This window comes from Phasianus colchicus, chromosome 8 (assembly GCF_987193195.1).
Source record: "Phasianus colchicus chromosome 8, bPhaCol1.hap1.1, whole genome shotgun sequence".
In the NCBI taxonomy this organism is placed as follows: domain Eukaryota; kingdom Metazoa; phylum Chordata; class Aves; order Galliformes; family Phasianidae; genus Phasianus; species Phasianus colchicus.
The window spans coordinates 15,457,142-15,481,286 of record NC_143443.1 but is presented as its reverse complement, the minus strand read 5'-3'; the positions used below and the strand labels follow the sequence as shown (position 1 = coordinate 15,481,286).

General features: G+C 42.9%; 1 protein-coding gene across 6 annotated transcripts in view; it reads left to right on the top strand.

Moving 5' to 3' along the window:
• Positions 1-2,900: 2,900 nt before the first annotated feature.
• Positions 2,901-24,145, top strand: part of KAT6B (lysine acetyltransferase 6B) — a 93,564-nt gene continuing 72,319 nt past the window's right edge. For 3 of the 6 annotated variants that reach the window (XM_090145006.1, XM_090145005.1, XM_090145001.1), the window contains exons 1-2: positions 4,805-5,076; positions 9,912-10,795. In XM_090145006.1, coding sequence (XP_090001132.1) covers positions 10,175-10,795 — 621 coding nt within the window. In that variant the 5' untranslated portion in view covers positions 4,805-5,076; positions 9,912-10,174. Of the gene's footprint in view, positions 3,269-3,306; positions 3,573-4,804; positions 5,077-9,911; positions 10,796-24,145 lie in introns of those variants that run through there. The other 3 variants (XM_090145003.1, XM_090145004.1, XM_090145002.1) reach the window with 3 other exon arrangements.

The following is a 24,145-nucleotide window of genomic DNA, read 5'->3' as shown; positions in this document are numbered from 1 at the left end:
ATAAAGTTGAAGGTCAGGGATGCGCATCCCTGAACACAGCTTAGCCAAGCAGAGGAGGTAAGTAAAAGTAAAGAATATATGCATGAGGCCAGTCAGTGGGGACATGCTTGGGATAGCTATAGAAGCTGAGAAGACTGCACTCTTACAGTGAATTTTCTCCCCAAGGTCACTTTCAGCAGCTTGTGCCAGGGAAGGCAATTTCCAGGTGAGTGTACTCACATATGTGGGTATGTATGGTAATAATAGAAAGAACATCCTGGCTTTGTTAAAGGCAGAGAAAGTTTTGCCACTGACTTTGATACGGGTCAAAACTTCACTCTCTAGCAGCTCCAAAGATCCACGGAGATCTGTTGCTATAACAATTATATGGACAACCATATTATTGTTCCTAACTATGCTGCAACCTCACTGATTGAAATGGAAGAAAAAATCTTATATATGGCAGTAGTTGAATGCACAAAAATATTTTTGCTGATTTCAGACAAGTGTTGAAACTCTAATTTTGCTTTCTTTTCTGTACAGTGATGAATCTGGTCTGCATGTGGCTAGGCCACATTTAAGTATCCAGCCCATCTTACTATAGTCTCACTGGTCTACATATAGTAATCTTCAGATTTCAATTTTTGAGAATTGAATTTAACTCAGACCATGCTCCCCCCCTTAGCTTCTTGCTTTCTCTTTCTTGTGATTCAAAATTAGCCACTGTACATGAGATTTTGGAAACATCCTAAGGACAGTTGGAAGTAAGGATATAGTTACTATGAACACTTCAATACAGATGTGCAACCAAATATATTTTTCCAAAGGGAGAAAAAAAAAAAACAAAAAAAACCACACATCAACATTAAGGGTGTTTACACTGTAATTGAAGCAATGAAATTAACAGAACAGGGTGAACTGACCCATAGAACTTCCTTCTAAAAGCAGATGAGGGTGTCTTTGAGTTTAGAGAGCATTATATATTTTTTTTACTTTTAGTAATAGGGATGTATTTTTAGAAGATGGGATGGGTATATTTGATGTGAAGGCGTCCAGACACGTGTTACTATCTGGGGGCACAAACTGTCATTGTACCTCATCAGTTCTATAGAGTACGTGGGAGAGTAGATACCTCAGAGTTTTGCAGTAGTAGACAAGCTCAACTTTTATTTGCTTAATTTGCTTATTTGAATTGAATTGCTTACACTGACTTCCTTGATGGGCTTATAACTTTTCAGTGGTTATTTTTAATGTAGCTTCACTTTTAAATGGGAATTACTGTGTTTACACACAAGAAAAGAAAGATTTCTTATCTAGATCACAAAGCAAAACGTGCCCAACATACTAGACATTCTTGGTTAGCTCCGAAGTGTTTCTGGCACGTATGGTTTGTCTGTGCAACACACATTGTTTCAGACTACCAATTGTTTTTCAAATTGAACTGCCCCAAATTCACATGTTGCAATTCTTTTGAAATAGTAGTACTGTTTCTTGGGACAGAGTAAAACTGACAGTGATAGCGGATCTACCCTCATTGGAGAATGATTAATCTGTAAAGAAGTTCATGTGCTTTACATAGTATTAGATACACCTGTAAATGTCAAGATCCATGGGACTTTATCTTCATACAAAAGATTTTTGAATATATTAAAACCCGGAACTCAATACCTAAGGATATATTGTCCTCTAAAGTTTATTTTTATAAAAAGAACAAATACACGTATTTAAAGTCGAGACTTTTATGATTTTTTTTTTCTGTGCTATTTTTCAGCACACTCATAATTTTAAAATGGCCAAACAGATTGTCAAGTTTTCTCCAGTGTTTTGTTTCCTGAACTGGGATGCACCATGCCAAGTTTCAGTTTCAAGAGATTATTTTTCTCTCTTACCACTAAACAAGTTGTAAATTTCCCAGGAAAAAAAAAAAGAAAAAAAAAAAAAAAAAAAAAAGGTCTATAATGGAAATGTTGACACAACATTCAGAATACTGTTGCTACAAATTATGCTGTAATGATTTACATTGTTTGCAATAATTTAAAAACCATTTTCAATCACAGCCAAATCCTGCATAATACATAAACTTTGAAGGATTTTCCAATAAATATTAGGTTACTACATATTTCAGTTCACTGTTCTACATTTAAAAGGCTGCATCTGGCCATTAAAAGACCAGCTCTTCAGTCAACAGGTACGGTATCACAGCTATGCGCTGGAAAAACATTTTCACCTGGTGATGTCTGTAAGTAGGTCATTCAATTTTACAGCGCTCTGAAACATCACTAAGGAGCTTCCTTATTCAGTATCCACAGGAATTGACTGAAAAAGTTGCACTAAACCTAAATGGCTAATATATTATTATGGAAACATTTTTTCCCATTACTGGTCTACGTGCAATACATGATCTAGGAGAGCCCTTGATTTATTGTAGGTCATTTGCTGCCCACTTTTTCTTTCTTTTCCCCCTCTGTGTGCACAATGATTATTATTATTATTTTATAAATAGTTTCCTTCATCTTTTCTTTTTCAGGACCAGGCGTTAATCCTATAAAGCTTGGCAGAGTGGCACCCAAACACATGGCAAAAGATGTCAGGGATGGGGCTCAGGGTTGGCGCTAACTGGAGGAGCTGCCCAGGTGGGCAGGACCGCCTCCTCCTGCCTTGCCTGGTACCACAGCCCACGATGCCTGGTCACTTGAGCGAAAAGGGGTGTTTGCGAACCATGACTGACAAAACCACCTCGGGGATTAAAACTTTCACGCGTTGGTTGCGCGGCCCTTGGCAGCATGGCTCCATGGCTGCACGGCCTTCCCGCGCCCCCTCCTCAGCACAGCGGCGCCCGCGGGGCCGCGCCTCCCCCAAACTTTATTGCCTCCTTTTTCCCCTTGCTCTCTCTCTCTTTTTTTTTTTTTTTTCTTTGAGGGAAAAAGGTGGGGGGAGCTCTCAATTTCCCACTTGCCAACAGCAGATAAAAAAAGTGGGGAGGGACCTCTTCTGTCACAGCCTATGTAGATTAACCTTTCAATTAGCTGTTATCAGGTCCTGTGTCTCAGCACCAGCGCTCGCGATCCGCGCCCGCCCGCACCGGGAGGCCGGGGCTCGGGCCGGGCTCGGCGTTAATTCCTCGGCGCTAATTGCCGGCGCGGCTCCCCTCCCCCGCCGGAGCCGATCCGGCCGTCCACCTTTAGCGCCGGGAGTGCGAAGAGGCGCCCGCCGAGGAGGAGGGGAGGCACAAGGTAGCTCTCGGCATCCGTCTGCTTTTTGCCCCCTCTCGCGAAGAGGCTCGCGGAAGGTAACCGGTGCCATCCATCCGCTGCCGGGGGATTCCCTCCACCCCCTCCCGGCTCGTCTGGGGCTCTTCAGCGTGTGTTTGGGGAAGGGGGTGGGGGAGGCCGTGTTGTTGTTGTGTTCTGGCTCTGGTTGCGGCCAGGAGAGAGAGCGAGCGAGCGAGAGACGGAGCGGGAGCGGGCGAGCGAGAGAGAGAGAGGAGCCGCGATCGCGTTTCAGGGGCAGCACATTCCGCAGGAACCGCTCTGCAGGCGCACGCACGGGCAGAGAAAGGAGGTCACGGCCGGCGGAGGGGACCTGCAGCCGAGGTCAGATTGCCCGGAGTTACGCGGGGTAGCGGAGAGCGCGCGGCGGGGCTGGTTCCGCGCCGGGTGACGGGCTGCGATTTGCCGTAATCACCCTTCTCTCTCTTTCCCCTCTCGCGGTGCAGAGGACTTGTCACAGCCCGGGCACTTTTTTTTTTTTTTTTTTTTTTTTTTCTCCTTTCCCTCCCCCCCCTTTGCACTGGAGGCTGATGCACGTGTTTGCAGACACTCGCGCTCGGTAAACGCGTTGCAACGCGGTGCGCTTTGCAGGCGCGGGGAGCAGCGGCAGGAGGCGATGGCCGGGCTGATGGGGCGGGGGGAGGCAGCGGATGGCCGAGGTTTTGCGCTGCGTGCTCCCACCCCGCCTCGCCGAGGCGGCAATTGTTCCCTCGCAGGCGGGGTGACAGAGGAGTCCCTGCGCTCCGCATGGCGAAACTTGCAGGGAGCTGCGTGCGGCTGTAGAGCCGGGAGTCATTGTCGTCGTCCTCGCTTCCACCCCTCCTCCTCCTTCTCCCTCCCTCCCTTCGCGGTGCGGGGTGTGTGTGCGCGATAAGCGGCTGCCAGCGCCAGGCACCTCGGGAGGGCCGTGCAGGGAGCGCGCCGCTCCATCCCGCCCGCCCGGACGAGCGGCAGCATCTGAAGCGCGCGCGTGACGCTCGAGATTTAAGGCAGCTCGATCGTGTGTGTCGCGCGCCCGCCCGCCCGCCCTCCCGGGCTGCCTGAGGCGGCCGCCGCCGGTGTCTCTTCCTGGCGCTCACCCTCCCGAACAAACTTCGGCGGCAGGAGCGGGTGGGGCAGCGGCGGGTGGGGGAGGGTAGCGAAGCCGGGGGAGCCAGACGGACGGCAGGGGCAGCCAACGGGAGGGCGGGCCCGCGAGAACTCGCTCCTCCGCCGGCAGCCGGAGACCAATCGCCGGCGTCCGAGGCCCCAGCAATGAGGCGGGCCGGGCTGCGGGAGGCGGCGGGCCGCGCGGCTGTGTGGCGGCTTCGGCAGCCAATGGCGGCTCCCGGCACCGCCCTTTCTGGCGGGAGGGCGGGACCGCGCGTGGAGGGAAGGGGCGTGCCTCGTGATTGACACGCCCCGCCTTCCAATGGGGGAGGCGGGCTGGTTGCCGGGCGGAACGGGGCCGGTGTGGGCGTTTGATGGACGTGGATGCGCAGCCTATGGGAGTAGAGCGGCGTGCGCAGGGCGACCCAATGGCGGGCGCAGGTGGGCGGGGCGCGGGGGTAGGTAAGGTTTTAATGGGACTCCATTGGGCTGTAATCAGTGTCATGTCGGATTCACGTTAAGTACAACAGGGCGAAACAAAATGGCGGCGTAGGTGAGGCGAGGCGAGCCGCGGCGGTAGGGGGAGTAGCGGCGGCTGCCGGCAGGGGGGCAGCGCGGCAGCGGGGGCAGCCGCCTCGGCGCAGCCCGGCGGCGGGAGCAGGGGACGACGAGCCGGCAGCAGGGGGAGCCGCTGCGGCGCCTGGAGGAGGCTCCTCCCCCCGCGCCCCGGCCCCGCGAGGTGAGTGGTACCGGGGGGCGCAGCCTGACGGGCGCGGCGCGGCCCGGGCCCCGCCGTTGGGGGTGCAGGTGCGCGCTGCCCGGCCCCGGGCCCGTCGCTGTCCCGCAGGGTGCAGCCTGCGGGCCGGGTGCCGCCGGGGGGATGGATGGACGTCCCGCGGTAGGGCTCGGCCCCTGACAGATAGAACGGCGGCGGGGGCTGCGAGCTGGGGAGGGGAGCCGCGACGTCTTAAAGTGCTCCGAACTTCCCCGGTGGAGGACGGGAGGCGTGAATCTGGGTGATGCCGCTGGTGCTGGTGCTGTGGCGGTGCCGGTTGCTGTCGTGTTGCTGGCTGCTTCTTAGCGTGTCATCCTAAAGGGCTCACGGGGTGCGAGCGCTGCCTCGGGTCCTGGCTCACGTGCGCTGCGCTCGGTGCCCCCGGCTCTGCTGGGGCGGTTCTGAAGGCGCTGCCGTGTGGCTGTGCTTCAGGCGTGTGCAAGTGTCAGTCCCCTTCCTTGCTAAACAGTGCGTGTGGTACTGAGAATAGTACAGTAGATGGCTTCGCGATGGGCATAATGCTGAAGGAATCATGTACTGCTAGTCCTTGTCAGGATCTCCTTTCTCTCTGCGTCTTTTTTAGGGGCCGCTGTTTTGCTGGGGGAACAAATACCTTGCCTCTTGCATCAGTAGTTGGAATGGAAGTGTTAGGATGGAGCTGATGAGCTGTATCGTTTTAAAGAATAGTTTGGAGGGGGGAGAGAAAAATGGCAAAGAGCTCGCTGGATGCAATGGCAGTCTCCTTCCTTCTCTGCTGCAATCCTTACCTGACCCTGATGCTGCAGCAGAGAGCTGGCCTGCTGCTGCTGTTCCTGGCATGTGAGGAGCAGGCAGGAGGGGCAGAATGGAATTGTAACTCGCAGGTCACCAGCAGGTTGCACAAGTTGTTCTTCTTTTGTGTTTTTGTTGCTGGGTTTTTTGTTTTTGTTTTTCTCCTTTTCTTTTCTTGGTAGCTGCCATGTTAACCTCGGTTTTAAAAAAGTTCACTTGCATTCACATCTAAGACAACTGCTGTGAATTTGTCATTAATGCCTCCAAAAAAGACTCAAGAAGATGTTTTGCAAAATACTTTTAGATACTTGTCTAGGAACTTGTTATGTTTCCTGCCTCAGAACAAAACTAATCTATATATATATTTTTTTACATTCTTCTTTCTCACTATGTAGCTTGTTTTTAAAATCTAGATCACTTGGAAATAATGCCAGATACCCGTTCAGTCTAAAAAATAGCTCATTGTGAGATTAAGGATTACTGATGACACTTAGGAGTGACAGGTTCCGTCATTGCGTTCTTTAATTAGAACCAGCTGTACAATAGCTGTGTGTTTTATTAAGGACATACTCGCATTCATTGTAAATCCCTAGCTGCGATTTTGCAACTTCTTTGTATTTATCTGATAATTTATGACTTAAGTAGAGGGACAAGCCTTGACTAGAGATGGCTTTTCCTGTTTTTAAAGGTAATGTTTTGTACACACCTCCTCCCCAGTGCTTGTGTTCTGCAGCTCTTCAAGCAGACTTGTTAACTGATGTTATTGGTAATATAACATAATCAAAAGTTTCTGAGATGTTACTGCTTTCAAAATGAGATATTACGGAGTGTAGAAGCTGAAACGTGACGTATGACATAGGGCTTAATGATTGCTGAGTAAAACTGAAAGTGGTCCTGTGCATTAAGATCTGCAGAACCCAATCTGTGATTGGGTGGATGCTGCCAAGGGCTTGATTAAAGCTTGTTTAATTATAAGACAAGGGAAATGAATAAATAGACACGAGTACTTGCTGCTAGTTTATAATCTCTCTTTAAAAATTGGCATTTCCTCAAGATCTCTGGACAATAAATTTCTTAACTTAGAATTCTCAAGTTGCCTGTTTCCTCTTTCTGCTGAATCTGAAAAACTTGTTTCTAAAGCAGATTGTCTTCTATTTAAGTGTACTGAGTGAGTGTGTATGTATACATCTATAGACAGTTAATCTTGGATCAATAACTGTCACAGCAGAACCTGGTTTGTGAAAGACCTCTTTATCTTCAAGCTCTGGGGTCACCAAGCTGGATTATGTTGCTGGCAGAGATGTTTATTATTAAGAGGTTGTTCAGAATCTCATTCGTGCTAGACCTTGTCATGTCACTTGTGGAGGTCAGGGAACTACACCTCAAGAACACGTGCAATCAGAGTGGCAGAATAACTGAAACTTGAAACTGCTGGTTGTGGGAAAACAAATCCAAAGTCGGATTGGGTGGATTGTATGTGGTTTCCTAAAGCAGAGCAACTTGGTTCCTGCTGGAAGGAGTGAATGTGAAATATCTGGACTTTTCTCTTGAAATACCCTGCCCCATGCATTGGAAACAATATGCTCATGCTGATAGACTTGACCAGTGTTGATTTAGTAGGCGCTAGCATGTAGGAGGTTGCATTACACATGGGGAATTTTAACTAAGTAAGTAAAAATGTACTTGAAATTCCCATACCAAGAAGCAGGCTTTACATGAAGCTATAGGCTTATGCTCACCTTTTGCCACAGTCACTGGCCAATAAAAATTCCTGTAACCCACAAGCTGCAGCATTTATACTGAAATGTTCATTGGTGTCCAGGCGCCTGGAACAGACCCTGCTCTGTGTGTTCTGGAATTTAATGGAAGTGATGTGGTTGCTTGTATGAAATGTAATATCACAGTGCTGCAGTAGGTTTCAAAATGAGAAAAGTATGTCTGACTCAGCAAATGCAGCAGTTTTCAGCATTTAATTGAGTACTGACCATCTTCGTGAAGACTCCTGGTAGAACAGCCTAATTAAACCACTCCTGAACTGACAGCCGGCTTTCTAGGAAAGTGCAGTGTTATGTGCAGCTACAAAGACCTTCCAGAATGAAGGGCAAGGCATAAAAGGTTTCAATTTGAGCAAGTGTCCACTTCTCCATGTACGGAGTTCTGCTTTGTTTGTTGTATTACTGTATTTTCAGTGTCAGATTTGTGAGTTGATAGGGTTCGTAATCCTTTGGAACCTGTCTTTTTGAAATCCCTGCATTTGTTTGCATTTTGCAGCTACAGAGTTATTTTGGAATCATGAGAAACTGGTGAATCTGAGCAATGCTGTCAGGGGGGATGGAATTAAAATTCATGTTTACAGATAAAATAGTTGTATTACAGATACTTGAAAAATACATAACTGTTACCAAATGCAACTTATGTGAGAAGAGACTGGAAGCGAGCAGCATCATCCAGTCTGTGTAGCAGGGTTTAGTATGAGAGCCAGGTAATTCTTCAGGCCCCGAATTTGTGTCAGGAATGTTTCTTCATCCTGGCAGTCAGTTAAACTTTTCTGAGTCTGGAAATGCTTATGCTGCAGTCAAATCTTAAGGATGACAAATTAATTAAATGAATCGATTATTGTTTTTACTGTTGAGGTGCTCTTAAATAGGCTCTTGGGAGGTTCAAGGGAGAGCAGCTATATAAGAACAGACTTGTTGGGTTTTTCTTCTGTAGTTGTTTTCCTTGGAGTTACAGTGGAATCTTTTTTTAACAGTATTACTGTATCAATTCATTTTTTTTCCCCAACTTATAATTCACTCAAGTTTTAAACATGATTGAAATGCAAGATGACTTGAATAAATGAATACAAATGAGTGCCAAGAGTTATGTAATCATAGATATTACTGCTTGTTATAGGCTGTTTGCCATAGCTTAAGAAATGTACTTTCATGTTGCTTCAGTTTGGAGTTTTGCTGAGAGACTGCCGAATGTTCTGCTTTACAAGACAGCTCATCTATTGACAATGATGATTTCCCACTCTTGATATTTATTTTACTTTAAAGCTCATACAGTGCAGTCCTGTTTGTGTCTTCAAAAGTTTGTGCTTATATTTTATGGCAGGAAAAAAGCTGTCAGCTCGCATTTAGTCATTAGATGACTGCTGTGTTATTTGTGAGGTTTTTGTCTTTTTTCCAAACCATCTTGCAGAAGCAATAAACTCCCAATCAAAATAGTTCTTAAGATTTTCTTGAGTAAGTTTCTGTAGCCCCTAAATTCTCAATTCAAGAATGACTTTTTTCTTTACTTATTATGGATCATGGTGAGCTGAATCGCTGAAACATGTTTTGTTGGTATGACCTCCTGTGTATGTTTTCATGCTAATATGCATGTATTTATGTGAAAACGTACTGTTGCTTTGTTTTCGTTTCTGTTCCTCAGAATCTGTATCAAAAGCAGGTGCCTGTTAACTGTATGCTTCAGTGTGAGATGTGCCTTCATAATTACTGTCTACGTTACAGGATAGCTAGACATTAATGCAGGACTTAGTTCTGCTGACACCATTCTGATACTCAAGGATTGATTCTTCTCAGTTGTATAATCAAAACATGTCGTAGCACACTGTAAGAAGTGGCAGTGGTTAATAATTTGACTTTCACCAGTTTTGGGACTTACACAGTCTATGTATAATCTGTATACGCAGCCATACTCTCATGGATCTCAGAGTCATTTATAGGCAGCTGGTATTTTTGAGAATGTTTTCAGATGTGTAGCTTGAATGGGAGTTTCCTGTTGAATCAGCAGTTGCTTAAATGTTGGGGTGATGGAATTTTAGGAGAGCTAAACCTGTTGAATGCTGTAAAAAATGTAAGGATTTTATAATAGCTTGCTTGATGTGAGGAGGGACTAATCAAATGTTTTGGATAACCTCACAAACATTTTTGCATACTGCAGTATCTATCTACCCAATGAATGAGTGTCTCCATGCATCCTGTTTTTTAGTACATCATCTTGAAGCGTTCTCACCTGCCTCTTCCTTTTTCTCTTTCAAGGTTGTACCTTTTTTTTCCTGTGAGGATGTACCCCTGTCATCATGAATGAATTCTTTCTACGTTTCCATTTTGGTCAAGTAATTGGAAGCTTCAGCCAGCAGATATTTGCCTGCCTTTTCTGACTCCTCAGGATGGATATTTTTGAGATGAATCCCAGCGGTGTGTGGAATCCTTTGATTTGTGTTTGAGGTGCGAAGGGCCTCTAAAAGATCTGCTGAAAGGATAAGGAGGAACCTCTATGGGTAAACCGTTACTGGTCAACCATGGTAAAACTTGCCAACCCACTTTATACGGAGTGGATTCTTGAAGCTATACAAAAAGTTAAAAAACAAAAGCAACGGCCATCTGAAGAGAGAATATGTCATGCTGTTTGTGCTTCCCATGGATTAGATAAGAAGACTGTTTCGGAACAGCTGCAACTTAGTGTTCAAGATGGTTCTATTCTTAAAGTTACCAACAAAGGCCTTGCATCCTACAAGGACCCAGATAATCCTGGACGGTTTTCATCTGTTAAACCTGGCACTATTCCGAAATCTGTTAAAGGATCTAGAGGAGCTTGTAATGAGCTTCGTAATGTGGATTGGAATAAACTGTTGAGAAGAGCAATTGAAGGGCTTCAAGAACCAAGTGGCTCCTCACTGAAAAACATAGAGAAGTATTTGAGAAGTCAAAATGACCTAGCGAGTATTTTCAACAATCCTGCCTTTCAGCAGAGATTGCGTCTGGGGGCCAAACGTGCTGTGAACAATGGCAGATTACTGAAGGATGGACCTCAGTATAGAGTGAATTATGGTGGTTTGGAAAGCAAAGGAGCTCCTAAATATTCCAGTGGTTTCCCAGCTTCTCTTCCACCTGTCAGCCTTCTACCCCATGAAAAAGATCAGGTAAGGCTGAAAAAACGGAATTGAATTGTGATAATGCAGAAACAGTGATTCTTTTTGTTCTTTATTAGCCATTCACGTGTATATAAGTGAGGATGTGTGTCAAAGACTCATGTGGAATCAGTTCTGATAAGGCACATTTACTTAGCTCCCTGGATTCTGTTTTGGACAGTATGTTTTTTGGATTTTTGATAGGTAAACAGGAGAGCAGCAGGAAAGAGTGCAGCTGTATGCTCTCTTCTAGGTGTCAGACTGTTCTGTTTGGTGGACTAGTGTTGCTGAGATTTTGCTGAGGCATTCTTCTTTATATGTGTGGATGCATTTGATTTTTCTTGTGGTTCTGACACCAGCTGAAGTGCTACCATAGACCTCTCAATGCTTAAGACTCTTAGAGTGTTTTTTCTTTTATTTCCTAAAGATATTTGTATGTAGATGCTTGGCTCCATATTAACTGTAGTTTTAAAGCTAATGCAACTATTATGGGAGATATTTGTTGTTTGTGATTAAACTTGAGAATTCTCTTCTTATTTTCAGTCTTGTGCATAGTGATTTTTTGTTTTGAGTACTTGGCCCTTGTTTTCAGGTTATGTATTTATGGGGTTTAAGCTTTGAGAAAGAAGGTGGGGGAGGTGTGTGTGTGTCAGTTTTCCTTAATGAAGGGCTAGCATCAAAGACAAGTTTGCAGGCATTTTGATTGTTCATTTAGTGTGGTGAACTGTATTTTTTCATTCTACTTGGAAAGATGCAACCTGTTCAACTTGAGTTGATTTATTTTAACCTGAATAATTAGTGTTTTTTTTTTTAAATACTTGATGGCAAAATTCTTTTTGGCATGGAATATTGCAGATAGTATTGTTGTTGTAGAGATGCCTTTAACATCTCTTTCGAGATACTGTATAGACTTGTTTGCTTGTTTGCATGGTTCTCAGTTGTCATTTTCTTTGAGCTGATCTTAAGATGCTAAAGGGCATAGAGAAGAAAGTGCTTGTGTAAGAAACAGGCACGTTTTGAAGAAGAGTTGTTTATGGAGCTGTTAGAGGAAACAGTTACCTGTAGGTTGATTTTATTTTATTCTTGTGTGTGTGTGTGAGTTTCTTTAAGTATAGTTGCTGTTACACAAATTTCTGCTGATTTCTGTCAGATTGGACTTCTTAGGTGTCTGAAGGTGCATGAGGAGTGATGCTCAGTAATCAGAATGGGAATTCAGAAGTGTTGCTTTCTGTGCAATTACTGCTGTGGCAATACACTGTAAGGAAGTTAATTACTTGTAGTGATATAGCTGTCTATTGTTTAAGTATTCAGAGATTCTTCTGTAATTCTGAGTCTGAGGTGACATGAAAAATGTGGAGACTGGAATACTGAGCAACTGAGACAGTTTAATGCTATGATGCTTCATGTGACTTCTGTGGGAATGAATACGTTCCCTCTTAAGCTACCTACAGGTAATAGCATCCATTGCTAGCAATGTTAGTTGGGTCATGGTACTGAAATAGCTGTTATTGCCATACCAAGGTGCTGGTATAAGGGTAAATCTGTCTTTCAGAAGTTAGCCCAACAAATCTGTTATCTAGCTACTGCTTTAGCAAGAAAAAAGAAAAAAGCTTTGATTTGTGTGCCTCAAAATTAGCAGTGTGACTTGTATGCCCAACAGTTTTTTGACATGCATTTCTTCCTGATACATAACTACTGCTGATGTAAGGTTGATAAATATGCAGCTGTGTGTTGACATAGTGCATGTCCTCAAGTGCAGTGCCTAGTTGTGCTACTGCGTTACTGTGCAAATACGTGTAGGCTTTCCTAAAGTATAGTAGGTTTCCTGGTCTTCCAGCTGTATGGTTTCAAATATACTTCAGAAATGATAGTTCTGCATCTGACTGTAAGCAGATGTCTGTTTATTACTGGGATGCGCTTGCATGATCCTTTGATGTTAATGGCAATTTATGAATGAGCAGAACAACACTGCAGGAGAACTGTTCAGCTACTTTAATTGTAAGTATTTAGGTGGCTATATAAAGAATGTCTAGATCATTTATCTAATTTCCTACTAAAAATGTAGCCGAGTGATGTCTCTCAGGAATTGTTAGACTTTGGGGAGATGAGTGTATTTTAGAGTTTCTTTGTTTGACTGGAGATGTAGCTTGCTCTAATAAAGGCTAGTGTTCTTTTTTTTTTTTTTTAAACAGTAGAGGTGAAGTTCAATTATTCTACCTTTTAACTTAATTTCAAGGATGAAAAGAACAGGAGAAGTTGCAGAAATCTGCTTAGATATCTGTTGAAGCTTCTTGAGTTGGATTGTAGTGCATGTGCATAGATAACTCTCTCCTGCTGATGAATTGTTAAGACTTGCTGCGTTCGAAGTCTGTCTCTATTCAGAGCTCCCTCTTTGACAATCTAAACTTTCACACTTGTACCAATTGCAGACTGTTCAGCTTTCTTTCTGAGTAACAGGTGAACCAGTACTGGTGGGGTGGTGTTTTGTGTTGGAGATCTCTCCCCCTCCAAGGCATTAGGGTGCGTGGTACGATGAGAAGGTAAAATACTGCTGTCATACATTGTCACTGAAGTTAGTTCTGCGGACTTGGAGCCTTGGCTATATTGTGGGGGTGTTTGGTATATGGTGTGAAATGCTCATGTGGGATGGGGAGCTAGAAGTACTAAGTTATCCTCTGGCTGGTGGTACAGAGCTGCTTTCCTTGCCTCTGTACTGAGTGAGCGATTCAGTGCAAGTGGATACAGTCTTCTCCTTTAAGTTGTGGTAGAAGTGCAGTTGGTTACTGTAGCATTAGCATGTGTTACCATGTTTCATCCTGTTACTGCTGGCCTGGAGAGGAGGGCTTGTTTTGAGGCAATGTTTCCTTTAGGTGTCATCTTAGCCCTGGCTCTGGGGCAGTTGTGTGTGGATTTCCAGGTACTAGAAGTGGAAACGTGGTGTAGCTGTTGAGATTTTGTGCCATTCCATTGTGTTTCTGGGGGTTGCCTTTTCCCTTCTGTATGAAGGCTTGCAAGCACGAAGCTCAAGGAAGGGCAGATTGCTGTCAGTGCTGCATGGTCTCTGCTGTATGGTGATACATGGTGCAAAACGTAAAGAGTAGCATAAATTTTGAGGAGACATTGCAGTTACCTCTGGAATTCTGGTGGTTACATTAAGGCAGCCACTTGCTTGATGTGGGTGGGTAACTTGAACCAAAGCACTTGAATAGATGTCTGTTTCGAAGCATTACATTTGTGTTAAAGGAGCAGCCTCCAGCCAGGGGTGGACAATTCGTAACAACAAAAGGAAACTGAAAACAGTGATATCCTTTAGGATGGAGACTTTGAATGCTTTTTTCTTTCCTATAAATAAAAACAAAAAAAAAAAAAAAAACCCAAACCAACAAAAACAACCAAACAAAAAAAGTCACAAAATGAAACAAACACCAGTCGACACACACAGGAAAACAGAAAAAAAAAGTTTCATTCCTCAGTAGTTTGCTCTTTAGCACTTTGCTGTATTGCAGTGCTTAGTTAGTTTTAATGGTTTAACTGCTTTCATGCGTTCTTCCTTATGTTCAGAGCCTTACATAGAGATCTTTTCTGCCATGCTTCACACCTTCTCTCATGCAGCATCTTCTGAAAAGGGCTGTGTAAGTATGTTAATCAGAAAATGTAGTGGAAAAGTTGAGAACGTGGTAGGAAATGATGTGAACAGAGGGGGACGTGAGCTTGAATATGCTAAGTGATACCTAGGGAGCCTACAAACAGGAGGGGAATCAACTCTTTGAAAGGGTTGATGACCCCAGGACAAGGGGGAATGGTTTTAAGTTGAGGGAAGGGAGATTTAGGTTGGATGTCAGGGGGAAGTTCTTTACAGAGAGAGTGGTGAGGTACTGGAGCAGGCTGCCCAGAGAGGTTGTGGATGCCCCATTCCTGCAGGTGTTCGAGGTCAGGGCCCTGGGCAGCCTGGTCTAATATTAAATGGGGAGATTGGTGGCCCTGCGTGTGGTAGGGGGGTTGGAGATTCATGATCCTTGGGGTCCCTTCCAACCCTGGCTGTTCTGTGATTCTGTGATATATGAAAATGTGCTTCTGGAAATGCAGCAGTAAAATGGAATTCTAAAAGTTCTAGTTAAAATCCTTAAATGGATGCTTAATTTTGTCTTAGATGGAGTCAGTTGGAGAGCAGCCATATTGATGGTGCATGTGCTGTGTTCCTTGTTCTTGCCACTTAAACAAGCAGTAGGAATGTGCTGCCATATGGGAACTGTATGGAGCATGCTAGGTCTTAAGAGATGTCCATCTCCTGAGCACACATGTTATGTAGATACAAATCTGAAGAAGCCTGTAGACAGGGCTTCAAATACTTCTTAACACTTTTGAGTGAAAATGAAACAGAAAAAAATTGACATAAAAAGATGAAGAAGCAATGGAATATGGGGTATATCTCAGTAGCAACGTATTTGCTATGTTCAGTAGAGCTGCTACTTTCAAAGGCAGTACACATGTGGCTCATTTGATTGGTACTGCATGTTGGTGGTACTGAACATTCTCTTTATGCTGGTCAACAACTGTGTTAGTAATTGTTTCCATTGGATTCTTGGCATGAAAAATTTTTCTTACCTTCCTCCCTTCTCTTTTAGTTTGTATTTCTAAGGTGACCTTCATGGAAAACCATCGTTTTTGCTTTTTTTTTTTTCTTAATACTCTCAACTCCTATCAAACTTTGTTTTTGCTGGCCTAGGTGCATTTCACTTCGCAAAGTGTAACTTGGCATAGGCTGAATTTCAGTTTTCTGATACGCAGCTTGTGCCAGTGCAGACACTGGGTGTTCCTCCTTCTGTCTTTTAGGCAAAGGTCCAATCTATAGAGAAGCTTTTTTGGCACCCAGGCTCCTCCCTGCTCTGCTCATCAGCTTCATGCTTTTCTGTGGGCAGAAGGCAACAAGTGGCAGTTGGCTGAGGTTTCTTTGCTAGCTCTGCCTTGTTCCCTCTGGCCTCTATGCTTGCCATTGAGTAGAAACAGAAAAAATAGGAAGAAAGAAAGTGCTGCTCAATTCGTCGCACTGGTTTACACACAAAAGAGTATTCATTGCCTTACTTTGGAGGTAGTTTTTCTGCCCTGAGGATAATTCTGGGCCTGTAAGTTCAGTGCTAGGTAAGTTTACAAGAGACACTCTGCAGTGCTGCAGTTGAGGAGATTTTTATCTTTGGAGGTAGCCTGTGTTTCTGTCTTTATAACGTCTTCATGGTGACGGGACTAAGCAATGTTAGTGGTACTTGACAAACTCTACCATGTTACGCATCCCTTCTCAGTTCACAAGATACTTGCCTTAATTTCTTGGGAGAGTGGCCTGCATCTCAGGGCCTGTAGCTCTACAGAGAACTATCAGGGAAGACCTCGCTTGTCCTAAATGTTTAGCCTGGGAATGTAGTTGCACACAATGTGCTTATGATTCTTGTTGACCATGATGAGCCATTCTAAGCCGTATACTGCAAGCTGATTATTCCTAAGGATTGCTGAAACTTGATTCTCTTTCTAGCTGATCTTTAAAGTTAATTGTTGGGCTGTACTGCAGAAAGAGGCTTGTGTTGTAGCTGACAGCAGTGAGTTAAAGATAACCTGCATAGTTCAGCAGTTGTGTTCATTCATCACCTTACTTTTTTTGGGAACAGTTCTGTTTTAACTGGGAGTGACATTTGATTCTTAAACTAAAATGTTCTGCTCCTTTGTATTTTTTTCCTTCCCTCCAAGATTAATTTTTCTTTTAGTACTCAGTATGTGGATTTATCCTTTCTCACTATTCCTTTTAGAATTCACAAATGTCAGAAGTCTTCCTTGGAATTGGGGAGAACTGCTTTGGATGTGTTCTCAGTGTTGTGCCTCACCTTTTTTAAGTGCCTCTTCTCTCCCCTGTTGGCTGGGAGTTCTGACTCCTAGGTCTTTTTTTTGTGCCAGCTGGAACATGGTAACCATTCCATGCCATGAAACACCAGTTTCTTGGTGTTGCAGGAACTTGATTGTAAAACAGGTGATATTAAACATTGCCAACTTGCAGTTCTGGTAGTCTACTTCTTGACACTACCTTAAAGTTGTCTGAGTATGGATCAACTGCCAGTCAACAATCATTTTCCAGTTTGATAGTTGGAAATGACTAAACAGTGGTCCTGCTAGTGTCTTAGCTTAAAAGGCAATCTCTCTTCTTTGTAGTCATGACTGTATTTGTCTGGGTTTAAGGGCAGACCCAAGGCTCCCTCCTTTGATTGTTAAGCCTTGTTTTGGGTGGGACATTCCATTTCTGAAATGAAATGAGGAAATGTTGCATCCTTTTGTGTAGTGGAAGAACACTCTTAAGGCTCAGACTGTCTCTGCATCCTTCTGATGATGACATGCATCAAATCAAGCCCCACGTAGCTGGCAGCTTTAATGCTGTCACTTGTGGCTACCTGACGAGAGACAGACCAATCTGTTAACTAGAATGATTTCCTCTATATGCTAATGAGCTACTATGACACTGTTCTATACTGTCTTGCTAAGTGATTTCCTTCTTCTGGCAATTAGGAAAATGACAAACATTGTGGATGACTTGACTGTAACTTTATTAAATGGTCTAGAGTGCTTAAATAACTTAGCATGAAAACTTGAAAGTTCAGTGGAAAACTTTTTGATGTGAAAAACTGTAAATATACTGTGCTGTGGCAATGGTGCCACTACTGACATCTGTTGAACTTGAACTGAATTGCTATCAGGAATGTGGATTTTTGGTGACATTCTCCAGTATCTAATTGACTAGTGAATGAGTCTCTTAACTTTTTTTCTCTGCTTCCAAAATTCATAAATCTGGGCAACACTTATGTAGTCTCATATTAGGCTTCTGACTTGGGAAATTTGGTTTTGTCAGTTTCCCTCACTTTAAGTCTCACTGTGTTAAGCTGTTAGAGATGGGCAGGATGGAGAACACACTTCACATCTCTGGCTCTTTGAAGTTAAGGAAACTGGAAGTGTGTACCACTGATGATGCAGTAGGAAACACTGAATTTTTGGTTTGTTCATTTAAGGCTCTGTTAAGGATGCCTGTGGTGACTGGCTTCTCATTTCATATCAATAAGATTGTTAAGCGTGAATGAAAATGATAATTTAAATCTATTTCTACAAGTACAAAACCTGACCAGGAATCTAAACTGAAAATAAGAATTGAACTAGAGTTTTGTACAATGCATTTTACAGTTAAATTTAGGCAGTGACTGGACACGTTCACTTCCAAAATGCAGATTTGTTCTTATTTCTGAAATACTGTTAGTGTGTTTATTAAATTTATGCGTGTGCTCTCTTTTTTTCTCCTTTATTCTCATTACTTGTGTACAAAAAGTCGAGAACAACTCAGGAATCTGACATGGGGCATTGTGGCGATGGGGCCATTTTTTTTTTTTCCCTTGAAGAGATGCTGCTTGTGGTGTTGCAGACTAGTAACCACTCAGAGAAAGATGCACTGATGCATTGATGCAAGTCTGTGCCCCCCGTCCCTCAGGATTGGTAAGCTGACTTCCCTGGGAGATGGGCACTGCTGGCTTCATTTTCTTGGATGGACTAATGGATTTGTTTTGGAAAAAAAAATCCTAAATTGTCCTAGTGTCAATTAACAGAAGCTAAATGAAGATATATGGCAGCGCTTTGCAACCATTTTCTTTCCTAGAAATATGGAAACGACTGCTGTTCAAGAGCTCCAGTGAATGCTGTCGCTGGTGAAAAAGGCCTTTCTGGATCTGTTTTCTGAAGGGCCTCTGCTTACATCTTCTTGATAATGGAATCTAGCAATAAATTCTGTATTTTTGCCTATCTCCCTTGTTCTTCCTCAAAGTTAGACTTGCAGTTCCAATGGGTGTTGCTGTAATGCACCCAGAGTCTTAGAGCAATTTAGCATTACTTAAATGTGTTTGTAGTCATGTTGCTCTTAATAGAATTCAGCTTGAAGTAAATTTGAAGCAAAACTGCTTTTATGTTTTCTTCCTGTCAGATTATGTGACTGTTTATTGAGGGAAATTATAACTGGTGTCATGTAGGTTTTCAGGGTTTTTTTCTTTTCATTCCATGTTTTCGTAGAAGAGCTTGAGGTTTCTTATTTACAAGTGCAGGCAGTCCTTAAGCACTTAGCGTAATGTGAACCGTTAGTGATGGCTGTGTAGCAACCGCAGGGCTGCTGTACTTGGCTTTAGGTGAGTCATTTTGTTTCTGCAGGTTGTTGTGACCCGAAGCTGTAGAGAAGATGTTACATAAGGAAAAAGACCTTGAAGGAAAAAATGCGGACTCCAAGTCTTAACTCTTGTCTCAGCAGTAAGAAATGAGCACATGTGGGAATTTCTGCTTTCTCCAGTGTTTTGGCTGTAGAGAGGCAGACAGGCTGTCATCTGTCTCCCTCCACTGTGGCAGTGCAGCCCATCGGATACCAAGTACTGTGGTGCCAGGTGAATGAGGCTCAAGACTCTGAATTATACGCAGGACTCTGGCACAGAAGAGTTGTGTGTGATCCCAGCAAAGTTGTCTGGGAGTCATTGCTGATCTTTTCTCATCTAGGAAGAATCTGTAATAGAAGTAGTGCCTTGTATAGGCTGTGATAGGTTTGCACACGTTTTCCACGTGCTGTCCAGCACTTGATTTTATCCCATTATGTTGTGCTGATAGCTAGTGCTGCTTGAAGTGCTGTTCTTTGTATTGTGTAAGAATGTGAGTAACGTTTAAGTTGCAGGCACTGTGGAATTCTCTGAAGTGCTTAGGAGTTTTGGATAATGAACAGTAGTTTGTCAAGTGGTTATACAGAAATACAGTTAAAAGGTGATGAAAAAGGCAGTGTTTGATAAGTGTAAGAAAATTCTCAAGACCAAAGTGAACTCTAATATCTGAACATAGTAAGAGCTATTTGATCGAGTTCTTAGCTTGCTAAGGCAACTGTATCCTTTCCTTATTTGTCTCAAATTTTGAAAAGATTCTCAGCTGTGATTTTTCAACTATGATGCTTTTGTTTTGTTCTGTGAAGTGTAGTAAATCTGTAGGAGTCAGGTTAATAATGTGCTACTGCTAGTGAAAGGGGACGTCAGCATACTGGTAATTAAAACTAAGAATCTTGTTATTAGTTAATAGATACATGTTGAGGGTTAGACACACATGAAGCATTACGTGATACACAACATAGTTGTACATAACTAAGGTATTTTTTGATCTCTGCTTTCTTCACTTCCCTCATTATCAGTGATTAAAAACTGAATGCTACAGAAACCATTACCACTTGACAAATATTAATGCTGCTTTAATAATGAAGCGTTGCATGTTAAAAATAATTCCCATGTATTTTGTTGTGTTTGACAACACATTCTGTGGCAAGACAATTTTTCACAAAGATGCTACGGATGCTTTCTGAAGTTTGGAAAATATAAGTAAATTCAAGAAGTGAATGGAGAACAGTCAGCAAGGTTGATTCCCAAGTGAGATAGCAGCACGTGCTATGTGCTTGTGGAGTGGTCTGTTGCTGTGCAAGTGAATGCATACTTTTAATTACACTAGGAAGTATTAGAGCTCACGCTGTTTTAGGAACTTGTTCTTTTGTAGCCATCTTGAAGAATTGCTCTTGTTGGGTTAATCAGCCTGCTTGTCCGCCATAAATTCTAGGGAGAAGAAAACTGCTGGTACATGCCTCTTATTGAAAATTTACTTTAAAAGCTTTAGGAGCATCGACTACATTTTTAAAGGTGGCACTGACCATTGTAGCCTAGTAATTCCTTCTCCTGTTGTCTCTGTATTTATTTAGTTTTACTCTCTCCTGATTAAAAGTCAAAGATGATCTATCCTGGGTAAAACATGAAATACGATTGCTTTTAAGAAAAGTCTTGGCTTCAGCTAATCCTTTTAGTTCATGTCCTCTGAAAATCCATTTAAAAAAAAAAAAAGGAATCTGATCAACATGAGTTCTATTCTGGACTTTGCCCCTGCAATTCCTGTGATGATGGACAGTTCTTTTGATTTCATGCTTATCTGTGTTTTTTCTGTTCAACAAGAGATGATTAGCTGCTTGTCTTACTGGTATGTTTTCAGATTTACAGTAGGGAGTTTCGGATTTCTATTGAGATCTGAACATGTAAGATGATAGTCTTTTATTAGGATAATAAACCAGTGGGGAAGTCTTGCTCTGTGTGTCCAGCTTCCTATACAGCTCTGAATTCGAGATGTACCTTAATTCTGGCCTGTGTGCTTATAGAAACCATTGCAGCTGCTATTCTGCCCAGGGTTGACTGGATCTTGTTTTATGCCTCTAAGAAAGTAGTAGTGATTTTGTTAATAAACCTGTTGTGGTTGATTTTATTTGAGGAAAATATCTTTGACTGGCAGCTGGCAACTTGATTCTTCTTAAGGGAAAAATAGCAGGGTGTTCAGACTTCAATCTATGAACATGCCATGTTTGATTTTCTTGATGCTGTTCCAAACAGAATTGCCTACAGTCTGTCTGCTAACACGAAACTGAATCTTAATTGTGTTGTTTCTTTCTTAATATTGTCTCTGGATGTATCTTGAAGAGATCTCTGAAGGATTTAATTTCTAGAGTAGAGTTGCTCAAGTTAAGTGCATCTGAGTAAGTTTTTTCCCTTTACTACCATGCAGAGATCAGAGGAAAAGTCTTATTTATCACAAGTGAGTTTAGTGAAGACAGAAGTGGTATTTAAATTTTTGTGAAGAAATCTTGTATGAAATCAATTAAAGCATGATGCTTTGCAGTTTTGGATTTTAACTTAGAGTTACTTAAAATGTAAATGTCTTACTGTGCTTAGTGTGAGAACAAAAGTAATTCTCTCACCCCATTGTGAAAGGAGGGGGTGTCAGGGAAGGGAATTCTAAAATAATGTTAGTAGGTAAAGTGATTTAGACCTTAAATCTCTGATTTTGCTTTTCCATTCAAAAATATTGATCATGGTTTTTAACTGACTTGTTTAACTTTCAATTGCTGGCGACAGCCTTAATAGCAATATTTTTCCACTTAAAAGTGAGATTAACTTTGATCTCTTACATGCACAGATAACACTCCCTGTCTTTTTGCTTTGTTAAGCCACAACAACTTTTTTTTCTAAAATATATGTATAGTAGATCTTACCAATTAGAGTAGACATCTGTTTAGAGATCACAGGCAATCAAAATCACGTACGAAGAAAGTGTTGGCTCATGATGTCTCTAAAATAATTTTGTAAGTTCAGCTTCTTTTTAGCTGTTGCTAAGAGATAAATTTCCATTGACATGAGGGATGTGAGGACATATCAGCATGCTACCAGTTGTTTTATAGGCACTTAGCTCTGCCGCCTTGCAGATGGTTGGAAAACTCTTGGTAGTGGGTAAATGTGTGCTGATTATCTCATTGAATTAAGGTAACCTTTTGTCATTCATTGAATTCTGCAGCCCAGGCAGTGAGCAGCTGCTCTACTGTTGTTGAATTCTGGATTTGGTGAATACAAAGATTATGCTAAAGACTACTTAGTCTAGTTTCAGGTACTAAACATTGGACCACTGTAAGAATTTTGTTTGTTTGATACTGCCTTCAATATTTTAATAATCAGGGCAATCGTCAGCGTTTTGATCAACTTCTTCATCACTGGTGTTTTAAAGCATTGGAAGTAGATCAGGAAGAGAGATTGCAAAGAGCTGTTGGTGATGTTGCTTTTTTTTTTTTTTTTTACTTCCTCCTTCTCTCCTTTCTTTCTTCCCTGTCTCTTAAAGTGCTACAAAGCAAAGTCACTTGTATCCTCCTGCTTCTTGCGCTATAAAAGTTCTCTTATTCTTTTTGGTTTTTATTTTCAATGCAGAAAGACTGATTTGATGTTAGCTCACGTCAGATATCAGTTAAAACCAGTTTCTAGTTTATTTATGAAATTTGTCTCAAAGAAGCATTTAATCCGTATTATAAGGTTCAGAAATCTGTTTGTCTATTCTGGATTACATTTAAGTGCATTTGATCTACTGAGGAAGTGTACTTAAAGGTTGTAGGTAGTTAAGTATCATGTTATAACTTGCTTGTAAAGGTCTCCCCACCCTTCTGAAGACTGTCTAGTAGGCGCAATGAGGTTTTCAAATAGACTGCTCTTATTAAAGACCATTCTTCAGAATTTTAATAAAATATTCCCCAGGTAAAGCTAAAACTATTTGGATTGCAGGAAGTGGCAACGAGCCTGGGTCGTTTTACAATGTTAACAAAGTTTCAAAAACGAGTCCTCAGGCTGATATAGTTCTATCCAAGAAAATCCTGTTCTGTATAGATCTAAAAGCAAGAATGAAAAGCACAGGCAGTGGAAGTAGGGGCAAGTAACCTGGGAGGAGTATAGAGATGGTGCTAGGCTGTGCAAGGATGGGGTCAGGAAGGGCAAGGCCCAACTGGAACTGGACTCGGCAAGGAGTGTGAAGAAGGGTAAGAAGGGCTTCTATAGGTACCTCGACTGGAATGTCCAGGAGCGTGTACCCTCCCTAGTGAGCAATGCAGGCAGGCTGGTAACAACAGATGAGGGGAAGGCTGAGATATTAAGCAATTTCTTTTGCCTCAGTCTTCATTAGTGACTACGCATAGCACTTGAGCTGATGGTATGGAAGATGAGAACTAGAGGAGAGATACCCCTTCTGTAAATGAAGATCAGGTTTGCAACCTCCTGAGCAAGCTGAGCATCCATAAGTCTGTGGGTGAGATGAATCCCAGGGAATTGGCTGACATAGTTGCCAAGCCACTGTTGATGATATTTGAAAAGTCATGGTGATCAGGTGAAGTCCCTGGCGACTGCAAAAAAGACAGTGTTGCACAAATTTTAAGAAGGGTACAAAGAAAAGCCCGGGGAACTGCTGAGCTGTTAGCCTCACCTCAGTGCTGGGGAAGATCACAGAGCAGGCCCTCCTGGGAGCTATGCTAAGTCATGTGGAAGAGAGAGAGCTGATGTGGGATAGCCAGCGTGACTTCACCAAGGACAGGTCCTGCCTGTACAATCTTGTTGCTTTCTGTGATGGCATAGCTGCATCAGTGGACAAGGGAAAAGACACTGATGTCATCTATCTGGACTTCAGTAAGGCCTTTGGCATGGTCCTTCCATAATGTCCTTCTCTCCAAATTGGAGCAATGTGGGATGGGTGGACTTGTTTGATGGACGAGGAACTTGTTATGAGAACGTGCCCAGAGACTGATGGGGATGGAGATCAGTGATGAGTGGTGTCCCTCAGGTCGGTACTGGGACCAGTGCTCTTTAACAACCTCAATGATTGAGTGCACCCACAGCAAGTTTGTGGATTACACCAAGTTGTGCAATGCAGTGGATGCACCTGAATGGGATGCCTTTCAGGTGGACCTAGACAGGCTCTGGGAAGGATACT